General features: G+C 39.9%; 1 protein-coding gene and 3 long non-coding RNA genes across 6 annotated transcripts in view; 3 read left to right on the plus strand and 1 right to left on the minus strand.

The window, feature by feature from the left end:
• LOC307028307 overlaps positions 1 to 16007 on the plus strand; it is a 378320-nt gene extending 362313 nt beyond the window's left edge. Inside the window, exon 3 of the long non-coding RNA XR_013804931.1 lies at positions 15990 to 16007. This is a non-coding gene — a long non-coding RNA (uncharacterized lncRNA). The remainder of the gene's footprint in view (positions 1 to 15989) is intronic.
• LOC307029530 lies at positions 657 to 5369 on the plus strand. The gene is made up of 4 exons (XR_013805372.1): positions 657 to 1069; positions 2584 to 2778; positions 4142 to 4302; positions 5128 to 5369. It is a non-coding gene; the product is annotated as an uncharacterized lncRNA (long non-coding RNA).
• On the plus strand, positions 5610 to 7609 carry LOC307029551. The gene is made up of 4 exons (XR_013805396.1): positions 5610 to 5748; positions 6008 to 6075; positions 6577 to 6620; positions 7500 to 7609. It is a non-coding gene; the product is annotated as an uncharacterized lncRNA (long non-coding RNA).
• Positions 16008 to 17331: 1324 nt separating the features above from the next.
• On the minus strand, positions 17332 to 22698 carry LOC307030255 (uncharacterized protein). 3 transcript variants are annotated; one of them, XM_079666586.1, is made up of 14 exons: positions 22537 to 22698; positions 22245 to 22349; positions 21904 to 22136; positions 21646 to 21824; positions 20963 to 21056; positions 20641 to 20881; positions 20309 to 20423; positions 19790 to 19907; positions 19618 to 19709; positions 19074 to 19191; positions 18875 to 18976; positions 18603 to 18776; positions 17961 to 18137; positions 17332 to 17733 (listed from the first exon to the last, which is right to left on the minus strand). In XM_079666586.1, exons 6-14 carry the CDS (start codon positions 20706 to 20708, stop codon positions 17411 to 17413), a joined length of 1287 nt encoding a protein of 428 aa, XP_079522712.1. In that variant the 5' UTR covers positions 20709 to 20881; positions 20963 to 21056; positions 21646 to 21824; positions 21904 to 22136; positions 22245 to 22349; positions 22537 to 22698; the 3' UTR covers positions 17332 to 17410. The 3 variants fall into 3 exon arrangements, with proteins under 3 accessions (XP_079522712.1, XP_079522711.1, XP_079522713.1); XM_079666585.1 differs by having other exon boundaries at positions 21646 to 22136; XM_079666587.1 differs by lacking the exons at positions 22245 to 22349; positions 22537 to 22698 and having other exon boundaries at positions 21646 to 22154.
• Between the last annotated feature and the right edge of the window lie 1864 nt (positions 22699 to 24562).

Raw genomic sequence — 24562 nt, forward strand, 5'->3', positions numbered from 1 at the left:
AATTATTAATAGGTCTAATTCCGAAACTTGTGTACATAACTATTATCTTGAGTCAAACCATTACTAGGATCTGTGTAGCTCTGCACCTCAGCTCATTATACTAATTTATCTTCAATTCTGGTCTACTTAAAAAACAATGTAATACTCTTTAGCAGTGTGTGGAACCCTGGTTGTCCGAACACGCAACAATTACTCCTTACTTCATCAGGGATTCAAAAACAGAAGTAATTTCATCAATGGTTTGTAGTTGACTTTAGGAATTATCACTTATGGTAGGTATGTTTTTACTTTTTAACATCTCTAAATGTCAGGTCATTACTAATTAAATGGATGTCCATTCGAAGGTGGAGAAGCATGTCTTTCAAACTCATAAACTGATGCCTTGCGCTCCCTGTGAAGCTGCAAGTAAGACCTGAAAACCACAGCAGGATGGGTTCAGTGACCCCACATTCCTTCCAATTATATGGCTTTTTCAAAATCAAATGTGCTGTTTCTACTTTTACTCCATTTTAAACACTACATTCTGGACTACAAACAACAGTTATTTCCCCCTAAAAAGTTCTCGTATTGTAATATATGTCACAATGGTGAAATCAATACTTTATAAATTGGAATTATATTTGGCTCAACAAGTCCTCCAACTAATACGACCAAATAGGTCGATTGTTTTCCTCGTTTTCCGACCCATTAATACGACCCAGAGCAGCGTTTTCAATCAACGGGTGCGTCAGCCTGTATACCTTTACGACCCACGGGCGCGTTTTAAATCAACGGGAGGCGGCGTAATGACGTACAACGTCCTCGACAACTTCTGTTAACAACCATCGTTTTTCAGACACGTACACTCTTCAAAAATCACGGCTTTCTGTCGTAGAACAAAACGTGATCCGCCTCTTAAATTTGTGTCGACCACAGACCTTATTTCGAGCTATTTTCCCAAATCCTATGGAGAAATCTCATTGGTTCTGACGCGAGGGAACCGGAAGTGGTCAAATGCTAACTCACCGGGGTTTTGGACTCGTCACTGCATCAGACAACATCCATTTATTTCCCAGACAAGCTAATAAACGTGAGTAGTCAGATATCAAAAGTATATTCATTTTGGGATATGTATTATGTTGTTTTATTTTGTCGTCTAGTACAGTGACTAAGATTACTATGTTTACCTAGGAATAATGATAGCAAAGCTAAATTAGCCAAAAGTAGAATCAGCTAACGTTAACGTGAGCATGGAAGTTATGTGATCCATCGGTTCATGCGGTTGATCCAAATGTTATCAAACGTCACATTCTTTATAACTATATTAAATACTATTTATCTATTAAGTGAAGAGTGACCAGGGGTGTAATACTGCCGGAACACCGCTCCGGCACCTAAAACGGGGATGGTTGTTAGCATCTGGTGCTAGCTAGCTATGATAACGGATAGGCTAAGAGGCTAATGTACCTAATGTAATGTTTACACAGTTAACTTTAGTCTCAGTTATCTCAGTGGGTCTGAAACAGTTTGGTCACCATATATGGAAATACATATTTCCAAGGCACACTTTTATATTATTGTAATGTTCCACAATAGGAGTCGGAAATTCAAGTTCTTAGGTTCAATAGCTCCTTTGGTAGTATACAAATACAGGTTCATAGGTTGCAGGTCGCAGGTTCAACGTCACACAGCACCCTAAAAAAAATCGAATGAATCTAAAACATCGATGAAATCATTACAATTCATACTATTGGACATACAACAAATGCATAAAAAAAAAAAACAGTAAATAGTTAAATATGCACAAAGATACATTTAAAAAAAGTATTATTCTTATCATTTTTTTTATTATTGAAATGTATACAGTTAAGTTTCATATGGGTGTTGACAGATGTATCCATAGATTTAGTTAATTTTGCCCCCAAGTGCACAAGATTGATGCATTTAACTTCACGGGGGCCTCCGGACCCCCCTAGAGGACATGAGGTCCACCCCCACTTAAAACATATTCACATGGATAGGATACTAAATACATGTGCACACTTTTTATATAGTAACCTTTGTACCTCAGCAGGAGGGAGTTAGTTTATAAAGGTCCTTCACTGATCACTTAACTATCACGCAGCTGTGTGCAGCATTTACTGTAAGAATCACACATTTATTCAATAATGCAGACTTAATAAATGACCATTCTTTGTTGATTCTGGCTGGAGTGTTAATTGACAGTAGTTACATAAGCTTCAAAACAAGCCACAACTGCGCGTGCACACGTGCAGAACTTATAGAATTAGCAATACACCCCTGCTAATGATGATTTTAGTATTATTTTCTGTGATGATGGAGCATCAACTTTTGGATCAACCAGATATTTACAGATTAGGGTTGTCCATAACAGTCAATTTAAACATGTGACTGACTCTGTATAACATTGTTTTCCTTACTCTTGTGATTTTTGTTCATCCTATCTAAAAGATAAAAAAACATGAGTTCATTGTTTTAACAAGATTTTTCACGATATAATAAAATACACGAATCCTGTAAACATTTGTAGTATAGTATTCTTATTTTTGGTATTCCCTGACATTATCTGTGTTTCTGTTACAGATGCCTACTCAAAAAGTGTGCCAGACATGCAGGCAAAGCATAGGAGTAGCAAGTAAAAAATGCAAACAATGTGGTGCCATCCAACCCTACAAAGAGAAACTCTCCAAGCAAAAAGAAAAGGTTGCACAGGAGTGGAAGGCCACGCAACAGAAAAACCACAGTGTCAACAAAGTGTATGACTCGACACATTTACTGGTAAGCTTTTTTCTCTTGCAGATGTCAGTTATCATAAAAAAGTGTGTAAATAATCCCTGATCTTAATCTTTTTATACAAATTGTTAAATTACTGAATTGATTTATACTTTCCAACAGTCGCCCTCATTTACTTTTTAAAAATAATCCTAATTTCTTAAGTAAGTTTATGTGAGAAGTACAGACTAGTGCACGATTACTGCACTTCATGTAATGTGTTAAGCAAAATTGTTGTCACCGTTGTATTTAAAGCTGTAAAGGCATAACACATTTTTTCGAACTGATGTTAGATAGTGTTTGTACTTGCAAGCACCCAGTTTTAGTAAAACATTATTTCTTAACCAGAAGTAACATAGTTCAGGCCAGTGGTAATTCCTAGAATCAGAGCTTCAATGTACATGTTTTTCTAATTATATCTTACAAAAAAACCTGCATTTTGGTGTTTTATATTTTATTTTGGAACTTCATGGTATGGAAAACACATAATTATGTGACTATGGTTTCCAAAAGTAAAATAAATGAAATATCATATACATTTTTGAATAAATGGTAAAACCAAGAATGTCACAGAATCAAAACCAGCCCATATTAATATAGTGCTTGAAAGACAATCAAGACCTGGAAAGAGTTAGTATTAATAAAGAGGCCCTTAAAAGCACTTTCATTAAGCTTACCAGAGTCTCTGACTTTGAGCCGTGTTCGAACAGTCATTTAAAAATTCCCCTGTAACACCAGCTTTACATCTGAAGTGCTGTTAATGCGGAACTTTGAACCTGAAATGATATAGGTTATAGCTTGCTGACATGTTTCAAAGCTAAATGTAGCTTATTCAGATATCTGAATGTGAGAATTAAATGGACAAATATTAGGCATGCCAGAAACTGACCATGATCAAAATCGGACAGCCCTGGCGAATATTAATTGATTATTCGCCGCCGAATTGAAACTAAGCCAGGAAAAAAAAGAAATACATAAATAATAATAAAAATATATATAAATAAAATCGAATTTTAAAAATAATTTTCGATTATGGAGACTGTAACGAATATTCGAAAAATAGAATAATCGCTGGCATCCCTAACCCATATAAAAATAACTATGCCCATGTAAAAAAAACTCAAAGTGAACCCGAGCTCGATAAACTTCTTTTTTTTTTACAGTTCTTTTTTAGGGGCTCCCCTAAAAGGGGTCTAAAATCACACCTGGTTAATTGTGGGGTGCCTTCCTCAATGTGCACACGTATCACATCAGTGCATTTTTCACTTATGCAAAATAAATGGAGTTATAATGGCTTTAGGTGTGTGAAAATGTTTAGAACTGTTGTGTACATAATATTTCTTGTTTTTTTGTGTCCATTGTGTTCCAGCTTCACAAATGGAAAATGTTAGATCGGCGTCCCATCCTCCTTCTTGCCAAGAGAGGCACAAATGGTTTTTGCCGATTGCATCTGTCCATGGCAAATCGAGACAGAAGATGGTAACAATGCACTTGTTACCATAAAGAGGATTTACGAAAGCCTAATTAATGGTAAAGTATACAAATCTGCATGCTATATTTCAGCAATTTATCTGTTAACATGTTTTGTAAATTAGTTGCTCAGTTATCTGGTTTTAAATGTAAAAAAATGTGAATCACTGTTTACCAAGTAGTACAAATATGTCGTTATGTCTTGTTTTGTCAGTTAAAGGGCCCATGTCATGCTTTTCTGGTTATTACCCGTCCCCTTGTGTGTTATGAAGCTTTTCCTGCATGTAAACGGTCTGCAGAGTCACAAACCCTCAAAGTACACCCTGTAGCGAGTAAAACTCTAACACAGAAAATACCTGTCTATGCTGCTCTTTTTCAATTTTTTTCTTCCTGAGTATAGTGACGTAACGGGCATAGTGACGTACCGGCTCACACACACACACTCACTCAGCCTTATCTTTTCTCAGCCGAGGCTCCGCGGATCTCCTCACGCACACACGCACACACACTCACAGCCTGGCTGTGAGTGTGTGTGTGTGTGTGTGCGCTCAGGCTGAGTTCCTCGCTGTCTCGCAGACCCCACACAGCAACCAGGAAACAACACCAGTAATCCAGCTCACACTGTCTGCTCCTCGAGCCTCAAAGGGCGGAGCAGCGAGCCCCCCAACGTCCCGCCAACACGGCACCCAGACCCCACGCAGCATTCTCATCTGTTTGTCCTTACTGGTGTCATTTCCTGGTTGCTAACAAACGCCATTGTAACACAGAATCACTGATGTTCCGCTGTTTCATTTTTAGCTGTAATTACTCAGATTATAAATGTATATGGCGGATTATACTTGGTCATTTACTCACCATGCGTCTACTTTTTTTTCTTCTCAATAGTGACTTTGGCAGTTGAACCTGAGGGCCCTTGTACCACACAGGCAGAAATGGCCGCAGACCCAGGATCAGACTTGTCTGTACCTCTTACCACCGAGACTGACACTGAGTTCACTCTCTTCCTCACTCCTGTGTCCTCCGGCCTGACTCCTGCTCTCTCCTCCGGGCTGACTCCTGCTCTCTCCTCCGGGCTGACTCCTGCTCTCTCCTCCGGGCTGACTCCTGCTCTCTCCTCCGGCCTGACTCCTGCTCTCTCCTCCGGCCTGACTCCTGCTCTCTCCTCCGGGCTGACTCCTGCTCTCTCCTCCGGCCTGACTCCTGCTCTCTCCTCCGGCCTGACTCCTGCTCTCTCCTCCGGGCTGACTCCTGCTCTCTCCTCCGGCCTGACTCCTGCTCTCTCCTCCGGCCTGACTCCTGCTCTCTCCTCCGGGCTGACTCCTGCTCTCTCCTCCGGCCTGACTCCTGCTCTCTCCTCCGGGCTGACTCCTGCCCTCTCCTCCGGGCTGACTCCTGCTCTCTCCTCCGGGCTGACTCCTGCTCTCTCCTCCGGGCTGACTCCTGCTCTCTCCTCAGTGTCTTCCTCACAGAAAAGAAGACCAACGAGGAATAAAGTGGCAATTAATGGTATGTGCGGGTTAATTAGTAATTATCTTATTTACATCGACTGAAACTGTTTGATTTTGCACATTGAATTAGTTAAAGAGAGAGAAAACAATCATCGGTACAATTAGAATACACCACCTTTTGTTTTGTTTAAGACTTTGCAGTATCAAAAGTCTCAGTGCCATTTTGAACAGTTTAATTGAGCACAATGTGATGTTAGGCAATGTTTAGGAGGTTATTGCTGAACTTCAACTTATTACCATCTTTTAATTCCTTGCAGAATGTCCCATTCATCAAGGGTCAGACACTTTCCCCTACAAAAAACTACTGAGGGAACGAATCAGGGAGGTTTGTTTAGAAAATATTTTTAAATAAATAAACAATGACAATAATGTTTCCGTGGAACCAAGTCTTATCTTATTGGATTTTCGTATACTTTGTTTAAAAGGAGTGTTTCAGTCTTAAGCATGACTGCTAATGTAAATATTGAAATTACAGTAACAATAATTTATTATTAATTTAAGGTTGAGGTACTTGTGTAATGCTTCATGTCGCATTAATGCATCATGTCCAGCCATTTATTTGTATATTACATGTTTTCTTGTAATCCTTTGTAGGTGAATTCCTATTCTTGGCAGTACAAATATTTTTTTAAATAATAATAGTATTCCAAAATATTAAACTGATGGGGAAAATGCTATTGACTATGTTACAGTCCTTCATATGTTTGAGTTAATCGTACCTACTATTATTTCAAATTATCATTTGATTTCACTGGACTTTTTGTATTTACATGTATGACATTTGAAAAAAATGAAGTTTACCTAAAATCTGTGTTTCTTTACTCAGGGCCATACCGAGGTGTTGGTGCAGTGGCAGTCTTGCTCTGGATGGTATGTATCTAATCTGAAGTTTCCTTCAGTGTAGCTGATGGGTCTGGCAGAACAGGGGCCACAAAGTAGTCTTACCAACCAACTTCATCAACCCTGAGATCACTAACTTAAACATTTTGGGTTCCTCAGCAGTAAATTGAATTTAGTTGATCACATGGGGGTGGGGAGCCATGTCATCAATGGCTCTATCAGACGTTTGCGCCATAAAGTAAGACATCCAAGTTCTCTGCCCTTCGTCATTCAGACATCGCGCCCTAGAAACGCTGTCTGATTGTAACACATAAGCAGGGAAGTAGCCTACATTGAAATAGAAATTAAAATATACAATAGAGTTTATCATTGATCAATATCACTAAAGGTTAAATGATTGATATGTGAGGCTGGATGGTATTTGATCTCTTTTGTAATTACTGACTTGTTACATTTGTTCTTAACAATTATACTATAAGTATAGTTAGTAGTAATAAGTAGTATTATTTCTGTGTGCAGTCTTGCAGGCAGTTGTCTAAGTTTAGTGCTGTATGTTTGGGCATTGATAAGACAGCAAATTCAAAGAATTGGTCAAATGAAACATTGACTTTGAAATAAAAAATGTACCTTGTATTATATATGATGTACGTGTTATATATAAATATATACATTATACTGCACTTTCATCATGATATTTTTGAGTGACTTAGTATATCTTCTCATTTGAAATAGCATTGTCAACATACTGTAGAACTACATATTCCAAAAAGTAATACTTTTTGCTGTGTCAGTATTGTCATACTGATATTCTGTACAAACTGTGAAGTCCATTGAGACAAATGTAACATTTGTGATATTGGGCTATATAAATAAACATTGATTGATTGATTGACTGTTTCTGTTTTACAGTGGGGCGAAGTGGAAAAATTCCTGGGAGCCAAAGGAAAACTTTTCCAGTTAAATATGGCTGACTTTTTTTTTTCTATTTTGGAGTAATAAAATACATATAAAAAAACATCTATGTAAGTGTTGTGCCTATTTGTGTTCTTATGTTATCAGTGAGCTGAAGCCAAGACAAATACAAATATGTTTTAAGTGTATCCATACAAACTCATTCTCTAAAACTGTCATGATTGGTCTGTTGTGAATGACACCCATGAGGAAAAAGGTCCTATACATTATATCACATCGGCAGGGCTGTGATGTGATGAGGCCCTCGCGAGCGTCGACGGGGGGGTGGTGTGTAAACCCCGGACACACCAAGCCGATTACAGCTAGTGGAGCCTCGCAGCAGAAACTGTGGCGCGCTCAATTGCGCCGCATTTGCGCATCAGATGAGGCTCCCTCCACAAGATGAGGGCGAGAGGCAGACGCAGTCTGTGTGATCGGCGTGTATGGAGGGGCGGGCCTGCACATCGGCATATCACAGACTGGTGCATACATTGTACAGGCGGCAATTTGAAATGGAACGCAGCCCACACACGGCAGACAAACCCAAACACTTTTGGAACACGCCACCTCCAGACACATTAACATGCACTCTGTAGCGTGAGACATTTCTGCAGCACGTTATATCAGTCACCAATGTGGTTAGCTAGCTATATTCACGGAGAGAAATCACACACAACCATCATCTCTTTGGTCGGAGTTCACAAGACCGTTTATTGTGCGCATGCTCGCAACAGCATCCCAGTGTGCCCAGTGTGCACGCAGGCAACACATGTTCCAAATGTAACTAATGTGATTGGCTTAACATGGCTTTGTCATATAACTAAATATGCTCAACACTCCCACTCAAAGACATGTGTATAGCTCTCTATAATGGTAAATAAAACCAAAAATACAAAACTCCAAAAAAAAATAAAACATTTGGCATACTGGCAGTGTTCTTAAGACTTCAAAACATTTACATCTGCCAGTTCACATTACTCTCCAAACAAATATCCCTTGAAACTCTCAAACTTAGCCTTTGTCACTGGCTTGGTAAAGACATCCGCTACCATGTTTGCAGTAGGACAGTATTCTATACATATTTTCCCTTCTGTGTGTGCAGACCGTACAAAGTGATACTTTATGTCAATATGTTTGCTTCTCTGTCTGCATACTGGGTTCTTAGATAAAGCTATCGCCCCCTGGTTGTCCTCATATATCTTGACTGGTACATGCTGGTTACAACTATCTATTCCTCTTAGTAGTTGTACAAGGTACATACTCTCTTGAGTAGTGGCTGCTAGTGCCATATACTCAGCTTCGCAGGTGGATAATGCCACCGTTGGCTGTTTCCTGCTCTTCCACGATATAACTGGACCATTCTCAGTTAAGCTGAAACAGTATCCAGTTGTGCTCCTCCTATCATCCCTATCGGCTGCCCAATCAGCATCACTGTACCCCTCCAGCTTTAGAACGCTTTCCTCACATTTCTGGTAGTGTAGCTCTTGATCTATAGTACCCTTTAAGTACCTCAGTAGGTGTTTGGCTGTAGCCCAATGCTGCTGCTTTGGTTCTGCTAGGTATTGAGATAGTTTACTAACCACCCAGCTCAGGTCAGGTCTAGTACATGTCATAATGTATATCAAGCTACCTACTATCTCTCGGTATCCTGTTGAATCAATCACTTCACCCTCACTGTCAAAGTTTAACTTTTGCTCACATGGGGTGGATCTCGGTTTGCATTCAGACATTCCAAATTTTGCTAACATCTTCTCTATATGTCTCTTTTGAGTCATTTTGATCTCTCCATCACTCTGTCTGAAATCGATACCCAGGAAGTGTTTAAGTGGACCCATATCCTTCATCTTAAAACTTTTGTTCAACATTTCTTTGACATCAGTGAGTAAGGTGTTGTCACTCGCTGCTATGATTAAGTCATCCACCCATACTAACAGAATCACTTTCTCATTCTCAGTATTTCTGCTGTAGACACAATGATCAGCATCATTTTGCACAAAACCGTTCTCTGTAAGGTGATCATGCAGTAACATGTTCCAGTTACGTCCGGACTGTTTTAAACCATACAATGACTTGTTTAGTTTACACACTAAGTGTTCCCCTGTTTTTGATTTGATTTCAAAACCTTCCGGCTGCTCCATATATACCTCACAGTCGATTGGAGCATGGAGGTAAGCAGTCTTCACATCCATTTGGTGTAAAGTAAGATCCTCCTGTACAGCCACCTGCATTAATGCTCGTACAGAGGTCATGTTGGCTGTTGGTGAAAAGGTCTCTTTATAATCAATCCCTTCAACTTGACTATACCCCTTTGCAACATATCTGGCTTTACAAATCTCGGATCCATCTGGGCTCTCTTTCACTGCATATACCCAGCGACCTCCCACTGCTTGTTTGCCTCTTGGCAGTGGAGTCAGAGTGAAAGTTTCATTCTCGGTCAAAGAATTAATCTCCTCTTTCATCGCATCAGCCCACATTTTTGACTTCTTAGAGTCCATTGCCTCTTTAAGTGTATTAGGTACACCATAAGCTACTCTGTAGAAATAATCTACATTCTCACTTTCGTCACCATCACACTCAGCTTTACACTGGTACTCCTTAAAGTATTCTGGAGCCTTTCTCTGTCTCGTAGGGTATCTCCTTTCTCCCTCTTCTCTCTCAGTACTATCTATCTGGGTAGGACCTGCCTCAGCAGTCTCTTCACCACTGGACTCTTTACGCTCCTTAGGCTGTCCCTGTACCTGGTTGACTCTCTTTGGTGGTGTATCTGCATAACTCTCAAAGTCTTCCCCCATGTCACAATCTGTCTGAGTCTGTCTATCTGCGCTACCTTTGGTGATGAATTTCACCAGCCTATGTTTTAGGACTTTTCCTGTCTCAGGATAATACACATTGTATGCTGGACTGTATTTGTCATAGCCTACAAGGATCCCCTTTTCACATCTAGAATCCAGCTTCTTTTTATCCTGCTTATATACATAGCATTCAGAGCCAAATATCCTCATGTTAGATAGGTTAGGTGTTTTTCCTGTGAAAACACAGTAAGGTGTCTGCTCTAGCCGCTTACTGTAGCACCTGTTGCGGATTTGAGCTGCTGTCTGTACAGCATATGTCCATAATTGCTTTGGGAGGTTACTCTCCAATAGCATGCATCGTGACATCTCAAATAAGGTTCTCCAACCTCTTTCGGCAGTTCCATTCTGATGAGGTGAGTAGGGTGCACTCTTCTCATGCCTTATCCCGTTACTCCTAAGTAGAGACTGGAACTCTTGTCCCGTAAACTCTGTGCCGTTATCAGACCTTATGCACTTTATCTTTCCATATGGCGCTACATCTGCTATGAATTTTTCAGTAGCTTTTGTCGCGTCACTCTTTGCTTTGATAAAGTATGGAAAAATCATCCCACTGTAATCATCAGTAAATGCTATTGCATATCTGTATCCATCTTTATCTGCTGGTTCTATACGACCGCATAGGTCTGTGTGAACTAGCTCTAACACAGTTGTAGCTTTAGCATCTGCATGCCTGTTTCTGCTTTGTGTAAATTTGCCCTGTGTGCATATTTCACAGTTTTGATTGGACATGTCATGTTTCCCTTTTATAGACATCCCTTCAACCACCTTCTCTAATTTTGCAACATCATCAAAATTGCAATGACCAAGTATCCTATGCCACGTTTGAATGTCATGACACCCATACATTTCATCAACATTTTCATCCTCTACTGTGCTAAGGTAATACAGCCTACCATACACGTCCATTTTGAACTTGGTACCATTCTTGTTGACCAGCCAGTCATTACCGTCCTTGAAGTGGACCTCAGCTCCGTTGGCTGTCGCTGCTTTGACTGAAAAGATGTTTTGTGGAAAAGATGGGATGTAGAGCGCTTGCTTGAGCCTCGTTTTCACCTGTCATCCTTCGCTGTCCAGCAAACAGACTTCAGCGTCTCCCCTCATCTTCGCCATCCCGCTCACCTTGGATCCGTCGGCCAGCTCGATCATGTGGTCCTCGGGTCTGAAGCTCTTGTCAACTGTTTTGAACTTTGTGGCGTCGTTGATCATGTGTGCTGTGGCGCCGCAGTCGACCATTAGACCTTTCTTGTTCCCTCTCTGTGTAGGGCAGTCACTCATCCTGAAGAAACTGAAAGATGTTGGCTCTGCCTCCGTCTCTTCATCAGCTTTCTTCATATGGTCACGGCCTCGTCCTCGACTGCGCCCCATTCCTCGCTGTGGTGTGTCCCATTTTCGTTCCTCTCTTCTCACGTGGTACCCGTCAGGACATATTCTGGCCATGTGTCCCTTTTTACCGCACGTGTAACACTCAACATCAGCCAGGTCCATTTTCTTTCCTCTTCCTCGTCCTCGTGACCTCGTTGCCCCGCTAGATTTCATCACGTTGTCTTCTTCAACATTCACGTCACTCTTCCCATATTTTTCTGTACTCTCATAACTTCGCAGTTTCGTTTTAAACTCGCCAAACGTTACAGTGTCATTCGTCTGGGTGATGTGCACGACGAATGGCTTGTATGAATCAGGTAGCCCCTTAACTACCATAGCTATCTGAAGCCCATCACTAATGTGCTCTTCTGCTCTTCTCAATGACGTGAATATAGTTTCTGCTCGAATAATATAGTCAGTGACCGTTTCATTGCTAGCCTTATGGAGCGAGGAAAGTTCACAGTACAAACTCACCACGCGGGGTTTGTCTTTTCCTGCATAGTGCTCGCGAAGAATATTCAGTGCTTTTCTTCCATCACGTTTCGCGTCCCTCATTACTAACGACAAGCTCTTGTTGTCCAGACATTGCACTAGCTCTGCATATGCCTCACCGTTCTTGGTTTCATCTTCCGCGAGAGTTTCTTCGTCATACCCATCTATCTCCGGGTCTTCCGAGATAACTTCTCTGAGACCACGTAACTCCATGTGCGCGAGGAACCTCGTCTCCCAGAGCTCGTAACTTTTCTCTTCACCGTCGAATAAAAGTCTGAACCACCTTTGGCCTGCATGACTGGGCCCATAACCTATAGCGTGAGACATTTCTGCAGCACGTTATATCAGTCACCAATGTGGTTAGCTAGCTATATTCACGGAGAGAAATCACACACAACCATCATCTCTTTGGTCGGAGTTCACAAGACCGTTTATTGTGCGCATGCTCGCAACAGCATCCCAGTGTGCCCAGTGTGCACGCAGGCAACACATGTTCCAAATGTAACTAATGTGATTGGCTTAACATGGCTTTGTCATATAACTAAATATGCTCAACACACTCCCCTAACTTTCCCCTAATCTGACATTGTATTTCATTCCATAACATATAAATATACTGTTCACCCATGTGAAACACACACACTGAAACCAAAATAATTTACAAACATGTGAAAATCTTTCATATGCGATGGAAACTTCTGAAGCAATGGAAACAGGAGTCAGAGAGACACGAGGAGAGCAGGAACTTTGATGGCAAACTGATGGTTTATTCACAAGACATGTTGTGTGCCACGAATTGACACAAAAGATGCCAAACCAATTCTGAAGATCTCTACCCCAGACCCATATTTAGCTAGTTCTGAGAGAAGAATCAACATTGTGCATAACAAGATAAAACCAACACCTCTATCAGCTGACGCCAATAGGCAGGAACAGGGAGACAAAACACTGAGAGCACAGTAGCCAAGGCTACAGGTGCCTGTGCTCAGTCAGGACAAGACCTGGGGGGTATACCACGAAACTGGTTCAACCTAACCTGGATATGTTTGAGTTAGCCGGTTGGCCTAATCCAAAACATACGCCCTCTCGCTAAACGGCACTACGACACGGGTTATCAAGTGGATCGCTCAAGCCAGCCGTGCCTATCTAGTTAGGTGCGCGTTCACATAAAAGGGGTAGTATTTGGAGCATTCGACCAATCACAAACATGGAGAAGCGTACTGACAGCGCAGCGCGTATACTTCCTGAATGAAAAGTCAACTATATAATTAGACAAATATGAAGACTTTAAACATCCATGACTCAAACACTTTATCCAGGATAAAAGCCACATAGCTGCACCTGCAAGGTGAACACAGCTGGTAAAAGAAAAAGTGTTTGAATGCGTACATTAACAGGTTTATGATATGCCCCGTCTAAGACACGATCTGACTTTAATTACATTTGACTCGAGTGTTTCGTAATGTGTTGCTTAAAATAATACTTCTGCATACAGTATGTGACACTGTAAGTGTTGCACGGCCAGATACGGCTCAGCTGACTCAGATAAGGAGATATATGATACATTATGATGTGATGCCGCGGACTGTACTGTTACTTTGATCCAGTTACTTATGTTGTGGCAGATATTTAATTAAGCTTTCTTAACGCTAATGTTATAATAGTCAGATTGCTCTGAAGATGGGAGGTGATATTCTATTAATGTTCACATTCACACGTGAACACGTTTGGTTCTATGCAAACTCAGTAATATCCATTGTGATACAGTTATAAGGCCTTCACAAGAGACTGTCAGTGGAGATTAAAGGGGATCAGGAGCTCACGTCTTCTCAGAGTCCTTGGTATCTGGCTTGATGATTGTCTCACATTTCTAAACTTCATGTCAATAACCTGCTTAAAAAGCTGAGGGTTAGGCTAGGTTTCTTCTACAGGAACAAGTCCTGTTTCTCTGCTTGAGGCCAGGAAAAGGCTAGTCACTGTGACCTTTTGACCTGTGCTGGACTATGGTGATTTGATCTATATGAATGCACCTGCCAATTGCCTGGTCAAGTTAGATGCTGCGTATCACAGTGCACTGAGATTTGTGACAAACTGTAAAGCATTAACCCATCACTGTACCCTGTATGCAAGGGCTGGTTTGCTTTCACTAACTGTACGGAGGCTCAGTCACTGGTACATTTTTATATACAAAGCCATGTTAGGGAAACTTCCATCTTATATCTGCTCCCTGATCTCACGGAAAATTGTAAGTGGCTACTGCCTGAGATCGAATGCTGTGGTTTTATTAAATGTGCCAACTGCTAGGACTGTCTTAGGGAAGACAGCTTTTAGATGCGCAGCTCCTCTGTCTTGGAATAGTCTGCAAATTAAATGGAAACTGAGCAATCTGGTGCCACTAAATGTTTTTAAAGCTCGGTTGGATGCTACTCAATCGGAAGCTATTGGTACCTGTTTATGTGGATAGTTATGTAAATGGTGCTGTATGATGTCCTTTTGTTGTTCTGTTTATGTTTTTATGTTTCGTGTGGAACCTACTTGAGCAGGTCTCCCTTGAAAAAGAAATCAATGATCTCAATGGGATACACCTGTATAAATAAAGGTTTGAAATTAAATGAAATGAGAGTCATCATCATCATGTTCTCTCTGCTGCTGCTGCTGCTGCTGGCAGCTGGAAGTGAGTCAACACTTATTATACTGCTGTTTAACAGGATAATCTGTCATATAACTTTTTTTTGTATTTGTACAGGTGTGAAGTGTGAACAGTTGACACAGCCAGCTTCTGTGACTGTGCAGCCAGGTCAACGTCTGACCATCACCTGTCAGGTCTCTTATTCTGTTAGTTAATAATAATAATAAAATTCAATAACATGCTTTAACCACTAGGTGCCCGTTTATCAGCTGTGCACCGTTATGGTGTAAATACTGCCTATCTACCAATTGGATCCAATATAAAAGTCAGCCGAATTACTGTTGATATTGCAAGGAGACATATTGTGTGAAAATAAATCTAAGATGTTGTTAAATGGCTGATATATTTGTGATCCACGTCACGTTTTCAGTTTTGGCGGCAGTTCTTCCTGTTTGTATAGAAGTCTTCTCATCAGGGCTCTATAAATAGATAACTACGGCAGATATGTAATATGTAATGCAGCCGAACCATGTATTACAATGCCGTTATGTGATTAGCTCCAAAGAGAAAAGCAAGCAAACTCGGAATAAAGTATTATTATTTTTTTTTAAAATGTTTTCGGATTTCACATCGCATAAACACCATTTCCCAACGTGCATTGCGGCTAAACCATGAATCACCGAGCTGAGGATCTTGGTTATGGCTAGAAAGGATCCGTCTTGTGTAAAATTCTCGCGAGAGTTCGGCTGAATGTCACGTGGCTGAATGTTTACGTTTGGCAGGCAGCCTTTCAGTTAGGATCGTTAACATCAGTTGGCCACAGGAAATGATGGTGAGAAGCTAAACTATCTATTAATTATGTCAATGACAGGGAGTGTGATCGTTAAAAAGCGGTCTTGCTGGTGTTCAAAGAAGAATGACAACACTGTAGATCACCAACACTATGGTTTATTTTTTATTCACAGGCAAGTCAACGTTGTCGCAGTAAAAGTCCCAAGATAGCTCCTGGTGCAATAAAATGTTCCCTTGCAGTGTTTTACTATTATGTCTGATGTTTCTCTATTAATATTGCTGCTGCATTAATGTGTATGTTGCATCATGTTACTGCTGTAGATGTGTTTCCGAGCCGCTCCGATTACAACGAGAGTTACAACGAGAACGTGACGTCATATTTACAATAGAAGGATCCTTTCTAGCCATAACCGAGGATCTTGCCTACGTCTGTTTCCGGTATTGTTTTTGACGGATGTATTTTGTTATACACACATTCCTTCACATTTAAATTAAAATGTACATTAAAATATTTCATGAGGCTTTCTAAAATGTTTTAAAATATAACTACGGTTCGAGTTGAAGAGTTTATAAATTAACATGAACCGAAGCTGTTGCCTGGTAACGCAATCGTGCAACGTCACGTCCGTTAATTCCACATCCACACACATCGATTTAATAAATGAATATAGCCTTTGTATCTGCTAAAAGAGGTGCCGACCAGCTGGGGCAACAGAAAATTGGCGAAATTGAGTGTGACTATTACAAATGAAATCATTATTATATTAATATTGATAATAATAACAACCGACCGTCGGGGTAGCATTTGCTTGGCATTTCCGGGTATATCTCCACTGGTTGGGCCACGTTAACAATACTGTGTAATTGTCACGTTTGAAGGGACGAAATCGTGACAGCTTCACGTCTCCCATCATGGTAAATCGTCACATGTTCACGTCTTGCCGTGATACCGGGTTGTGCTGACCATGTCCATGCCTTTATGACAACAGTGTACCAATCTTCTGATGGCTACTTCCAGCAGGATAACTCACCGTGTCACAAAGCTCAAATATTCTCCAACTGGTTTCTTGAACATGACAATGAATTTTACTCAAATGTCACAGTCCACAGTCATCAGATCCAAATCCTACAGTGCACCATTGGGATATGGTGAACGAGAGATTTGCGTCATGGATGTGCAGCCGACAAATCTGCAGCAACTGTGTGATGCGATCAGGTCAATATTGAGTGAAATCTCTGAGGAATGCTTCCAGTACCTTGTTTAATCTATGCCATGAAGACTTAACGCAGTTCTGAAAGCAGATGGGGGTCCGTCCAACCCATCCTAGCAAGGTGTACCTAATTAAGTGGCTCGTGAGTGTATTACTTAGCTCAATTTGTATTGTTAGTGTGTGTCTGTAGGAGTAAAGTCTAGACACATTCTTTGGATGTAAGCATTGGCTAATTAAACAGATCATGATTAAATGACATGATGATAATAAGGGTGATCACCAAAACCTTATACCAGGGGTGGGGAACCTCTGGCCCTCGAGGTAACTCGGATCTGAAGGTGACTGATAACTGCTAATGGCATTTACTTGAATACCAGACATAGTAAATGCAAAGCAGGATCATATAAAAAAAAAGGTAATAAACAAGCCATTCAATCGTAATACTTGTTTTAATACGTTGACATGCATACAACACAATAGACTTGTTAAGTCCTGTTCGTTGTCCTGTTTGTTGTCCTTATCACCGTCCTGTTAGTTTTCCTCATCACCGTCCTCATCACCGTCTTGTTCGTTGTCCTCATCACCGTCCTCATCACCGTCTTGTTCGTTGTCCTCATCACCGTCCTCATCACCGTCTTGTTCGTTGTCCTCACCACCGTCCTCATCACCGTCCTGTTCGTCGTCCTCATTACCGTCTTCAATGTCTTCCTCCATCATGAGAAAAGACGAGTCCGAGCCAATACAGCTGTAGGTGCTGGTGACTCTGCTCAGTTTCTGCTCCAGAAGATATTGATGGTGTAAAATACAGCAGTGCAGTCCCCTGTATCCCTCTTCTGTTATATCGCTTGGAGAAACTAAAATAAAAAGACAAAATGACAGTCTATGTAAGGCAACTTTTAGTTAGCATTGATGTTGGTTCCATATAAGCAATTTGAATGTTTAACTCCGAGGCTGTATATTAGCTAAAAAGATTTGTGATTCAGAAAAAATGCAATCATTACAGATGCTATTCAGTGATAGACATTTGACACTGGGAGGGGGGCAGTGGCAAATGTTATAAATCGGTATTTGTGGAAAATACTTTGGTTTCTGATGTCGTCTTTTGTCTGATGAAGGAGGCGGTCCAGTTTGTCCAGTGCCTGCCTCAGATTTTGACAATGCTGGGTCATCTCCTTCACAATGATGACTTTCTCCTCTTCCATACGCCTGACCAGCATAACCTGGTCAAAAAGTCGCCTCTTTGTGCGCAGGTTCACCACTATAATGGAAAAAACACAAAATATAACAACCACAATGGTAAGGCTAATAAAACAAATAATATCAGTTTGTATTCAATCTTTTTTAATTAAATTGACCAAAACCTTAAAATCTGGTAAAAAAAAATTCAACCTCGCCGCTTGCTGAATTTTTTCAATTCTGTCTATGTTGGCAGAATTACATTCAGTATGTCTTGAGATTCAACATTAGTATGCAGTTCAGGGTGGTCAGGAAGGGTTTTACTGTTTCCATAGATATGCCTGTCCCAGTGAGACTAGACTATTAAGACTTGATAGGGCAACATCATACAGACCTTTCAATATAATTATTTTAAAATGATTTGTTGTGATCATGATGATTTGTGACACCTATGTTGATAGCTCTGTGTTACATTGGTGATTGTATTCTAGTACTTCAACTGAATTTATGGAATATCTAGGGCAAACAAAAACAAGTTGTTTCTTACCATCTCCTTGCGCCTCCCAGGGCAGAATGACATCCTCAGACAGACCGCATGCTGCTTCTGTGTCAATTTTCTCTGAACAGGCATCAATGGTGTTGTACTGCAGTATCCTCTCTCTGAGTTTCTTCTTGAGCTCTGTCAGTCTTCTCCGTTTGCGTTGCCTTGTTTGGTTGCTGTCTGTAAAGTAAAACAAAATACAAATAAACTAATATTAATAATACAAACAACAACAACAAGAAACAAATATTGTTTCTAGATAACGTAATAATAAATACCATTTTGTCGATAGAGGTCGTGTTTCTTTCTTCGGAGGGAATAAATAATTTCATCTATTTCTCTCTGGAGCTCCTCTTGGCTACTCTGGGCTCCATGTTTCTCTTGAAAACAGAAACAACAAGGTGTAATCATAAAACATGAAGCCAAATGTTTGGAAATATGGAACCAAATCTATACCACAGTGATCATATAACATACCAGTGGCTGCCCATTGCTTGACCTCCAACACCCACTGCTCCGTGTCCTCCAGGGAGATGTTCAGCTCTTGCTTGAGACTCTCAAGATTGTCCACTTCAGTTTGTGCTCTCTGTGTAGTCTGGTTAGAATGTTTAAAAGGAAAAAGTGAATATGCGTTCCAGTTGGTTGAGAAGGTTGTTTTTTACTGAATTCCTTTATGCACATTAACTGACCAGACAACAACATGAAATGCTAAACACCTTCTCTTCAAGGTTGGCAAGTATCACCTTAGTTTCCCTTTTTTTTCAAGATCAAGCAGGATTAACATTATTATTATTATTATTATCCAGAAATTCAGATGAATCAACCTATAGTGCTTTATTAAAAACAAACAGAACAGAGACTCTCTTGGCAGAACAGTGTGCCATGGCAGCACCATCATAATGAAATGATTGCAGAATACATTCAATTCAACAACATGTAGCTAAGGATGGTGTTAAATTACTACAACAACAAACTCGGATAGTCTTAATATACATTTTGAAATGCAGCATGGACGTCTTACTTTGACAAATCTCTTTGAGAGTGTCTTGTGGAGATTCTCCACCTTCCTGTGGTTCCATTGCATAGCCAGCACGGTTATCATATCTGCTCTAGCTGTAAACACAAAAACATGAAAATTCATATGAGCTTTACAATGTGGCACTACTTAAAACTATTTGTTTTCCTCTACCAACCTGATTTGGTCATGTATTTTGTTGTCAGAGCTGCCCTTGAGAGGAAGCTGTTAACCTGTTCCACTTCCTCGCCGACAGTATTTCCAGCACCTTCCTGGCTTCTGCCACCCCACTTCACCTGCTCAGAATCATAAACAATGAGATCTAGCTATTTAGTTCAATATTATAATTTCTTGTACTGTACATCTTTAGTTATCATCAGTGTCAGGAGCAATTTCAGAAAGTTAAAATGTTCTGATATTGAATTATGCTTTGAAATACAATGTCACAACTGCAGTTATTTGAAGCTCTATTCATTCATTATTTCTACAGTGCGGATATATTTACTAAAATAAACATAATGGGTTTTGGAAGCCTATCCTTGTGACAGTCTGTTTTGTAACAATTTTGTCAACATTTGTAACTATTACAATTATTCCACAGGCTTGAATAGAATATACTACATGATATTCTTATGTGCACTACAATTTCTAAAACATTTGAATCTAGTGACACAAATGTTTAACTTGCATACTGTACCTCGCATTTGCCTGTGTGGGCCTTGGCGTGCATTACAGAGAGAAAAGGTTTCATCTCTGTAAGTGGTTGGAGCTCAGGCAACTTTGCTGCCATCTTCTCCAAATAAGGCCAGTACCTGTAATGACAAAATCAATTAGCTTTTCCAGTTGCATGATGGCATAATAGTAAAAAGATAAACCAGGTCCTTAAAATTACCAGTACAATCCTTGTAACCAACATCAGCATTTATCCAAATGAATGTTTTTTTTGCTTTACATCTACTGGATGTGCAAGAATTAAATAGATAACACGTTTCCCACAAACACTTCCAATTTTGCAATAGTTATAACTACCTGCAGGCAACATCCATACAAAAGAATGTTGCATTCGCAACTTCAGCCAGCTCCTTCTGCAGGAACATTGGGAAGGCATATATTTCACCACGGTAGTGATTTAGGCCTTGTAGTAAGATGCCATGTCTGCTCTGCACACAGCTATTTGCAGTCCTTCTTCATCCACCTTGGCCCTGGACTTGTGTGAGGTTTCTCTGCAAGCTGTGAATGTTGCCGGTCCACAAACATCACGACCACTTTTCTGAAATAGACACAATCTGTTACATTTAACCCTGTGCTAAGAAAAATAAATAAAGGGTTAAGGGATTGAATAGATTCTTACAATCGTCATCTGGCTCCTGATTTTGTCGACAAAGGCAGACACTTTACTGTCCTGGGCAATGAACAGTCCATCAAATAGAGACGGTTCATCTGTCCTGCGAAATTCGAGAAAGACATTGTAAGCAACATTATCATACATACATAAGTTTGATTGTGTCCTCTATTTAATGTGGCCAATTTGCTTTTGCCATAACATTTTCATAAATGTGGAAAAGGTCTTTGTGAATTTGATCTGTAATTCTGTGTAAAGTCTTTTGCCACCATTATTTAACATTAGTGAAAAGTTTACTGACTTCTTGTAAAAAGGTAAAAATAAAAGTACATCCTTTATATTGATGGGCATGGAATAGGGCAGAGGAAGGCATAGAAAAAGGTTCCTGGGCAATTTAATACATTTTTCATGAAGCGATTATATCCAAAACTGGTTCTTAGCTCCAACATATCCAACTAACGTCAACCATTTAACATTTTAAAGTTGAGTTAATTTTACAGGCGTCATATATAATAATTTTTATGAATTGGATTTATATAATTATGTGTAATTTCAAACCAACTATTGTTTTCTGATGGTCTACAAACTTTGGAAAAAGAAATTGCAGAGTTGGGGAAAGTTAGACATTTCAGCAAAGACATTCAGCTTAGTCAATAAAACAACAACTAAAATGAGAATATGATTTCACTGACCCTCTGGACTTCTTGAAGCGATAATGCTTTCTATTGCCATCTACAGCAATAGCCAGCATGTCAGGTGTGCATGCTGGGCATTTAAAGGGCTCCACCAGGCATAGATCTTCTTGTCTGTAATTACAGAAGGCAAACTCCCGAAAGACTCTGTGGAAGGTATCGCTACAGATTCTGCCTGTCTGGAAACAAGAATGGTATTCATTTGGTTAATTAAAAGTTTGGTATTCAAAAATCTTGAAAACCACATTTTATTCTTACCCTTCCTGTGGAAAACGATCGATGTTCAAGCATTTTTATAAATACTTGCTGGGATAATGCTGGGCTGGCCAATTTCATTTGCTCGAATGATGTGAACACATCAAATTTAAAAATAATTTTGCAGCTGTCGGTTGCTGGCCAGTATTTGTATCCCAGCAAGTCACCTATGCTCGGGGACCATTTGGCGGAACAAATTGGGCAGCACACAGAAGGCAGACGAACGTTGTATGGACCTGAGAAAAAATATAAATGTGCAATTTGACAGCTATCTATGCAATGTAGGACAAAAGTATAATAGTAATCCTGTATTTCTGCTTGATCGTCTTCTGGTGGCAACAAACCATTGATAGTCACCAACACGGTCTGCTTTCCTGGGATGATGGTGAAATCTTGGCTTGGACCACAGAAGCAGATTTGGGATGGCGGAGGAATTGGAAGCAGACACACTGCAGCAAAGACAATTTCAGAGATTCATATGCATGTTAGGACATGTTAGGAAATGTAGTCAATACAAATTGAGACATTTTAACTGTTAAAGCAAACTTCCGACATGGTGAAAATGATGCCGCTGTATATATAGTGCACATTAGGAAACCATGGTAAGGGAATATGTAATACCTTATTTGAACCCACCTTGTTCACAGAGTCCATATTGGCCACTTTCATCCACAACCACTAAGGATGTGGGAGGAATAGGTCTGTAAAACCCATCAATCATGGCTTCCCTGTCATGGAAGACATGTTTACCATGGATAATAGGGTCACATGCCGGACAAAGAAAGGGAGTTCCTGGTGGAACACAGTCCAAGCACCGGACCACAGCATCAGCAGTTTTGCATTGGAGACAGAAACGTGTAGTGACAATCTCTGCAGCCAATTTCAAATTAAGGAGCTCTGGCATTGCAGCTCTGAATTTTTGTTCACGTTTCAACTGTCTTTGGGTCCATGTTGATGCAGTGGGTGTTTCTTCTGATGATGCAGGGACAGTGAGAGAACCCAACAGGTTTCTCAGTGTCTGAAGATGTTGATCTAAAATAACAAAATATAAAACAAATCATGGAATTTAGTTTAATTTAAAAAAGATATTCCATACATGGCTTTTCACTTTACAATGTATCATGAACAAAGCTATTACATACTACAAACAATTACCTACATTTCAAGTTGAAGGATAATTTAAGAATTCATTGTGCATACCAAGACTTGGGACCTGTAGAGGAATCTCATGTGTCTCCTCGACCTCTGGGGACTTCTGAGAGCTGGAAGGTTTAACTGCATAAAACAAAGTACGAATTTATGGGAAACATTATTGAGGACCGACCAACGACATTAAAACTTAATGAAACACTAGAACTAGATTATATTTTACAGACCAGATCGATTCTTATTCCAATGTTGGGCTATAATGTTCCCATCCAGGTCCCTCTTCCTCCAGGAAACATTTGATCCTTGCGTTATTTTCTTTGGTATCTTCTGTATCTTCGGTTTCTTTGGTTTCTTTGGTATCTTAATATATAAATATATAAAAGAGATTATATATTTCCCTTAATTGTTGCACACACATCTTTGCAATGTGTGTGTCTGTTATCATTTGAGTAAATGTTATAATACATTTTTGGATAATGTTGTACTTGCCTTATTTGCCAACTCATCTGCGAGGGCATTCCCTATCTCTAGCCATTCATTCAGTTGCTTGGATGCCATTTTTAAGTGAGGATAAAAAGGGCAACAACAAACAAAGGATGAACTGACATACAGGGAGGGAGAAAAACAAAACAAAAGACAAGAAAACGAGAGGGGTGAAAGAGAGTAGGAAGAGGAATATGGCTCTGAAAAGAACCGTTGATTTTTTTATGATAATAGGCTACTTCATATAATTGAATTGATAGATGACCTGAAAAAAACCAAACAGATGAACTCAGATTAGCTGTGCTACCATGTAATTTAATTGTTGCTTCATAAATAAGCATTCGCCAAAATAAAACTACAGGCACCAAAATCAATCAAGTCCCAGGTAAATCAGTAATTACAGGGAAATATATTTCTCTTTTTAACTAGATGTGATGCTTTCACAAAACTTAAGTTGAATTAGCGAATGTTTAAAGTAGTAAAACAACTATGACCTGATGATATTCAAGTGTTGAACTTACCCTAACTATCATTAATGCAACATGTTAGGTGACATTTCGAAGAAAGAAAAAGTGTGTGCATTATAAAAAGCGCCATGTAAATGTCAACTATTATTATTATTATTATTAAAGTGCCATTTCCTTTCGCATTGTTTACGTTCATATCATGTCCTGGTCTGGTTAGCTGAATATACATACTTTTGCCATTGTTATGTGTTATGTCACGTGCTACCAAGGGTTTTGTTTTTAGGCAAGATTTTAGCTCCTTTTGTGCGAAGGAGAAAACTCTCCCTACAACTTGTTGTAGACGAACCTTCTTATATTGCAATACATATCCGTTAGCGCATATAAGCTAAGCGCTAAGCGCTAACCTTTACAGCCATGCTATTGCTAACAACATGCATTCGCCTATACTGCCTATGCCACGGGCCAGCCCTAAAACGTAAAACTGAAATATCGTGGTTAAACATGCTTAGTAGAAAAACGACAGGATTAATTAAAAGCGTAAACAGATCAAATGAAATACAGAA

The sequence above is a fragment of the Notothenia rossii genome (assembly GCF_949606895.1).
Source record: "Notothenia rossii genome assembly, chromosome: 2".
NCBI lineage: Eukaryota > Metazoa > Chordata > Actinopteri > Perciformes > Nototheniidae > Notothenia > Notothenia rossii.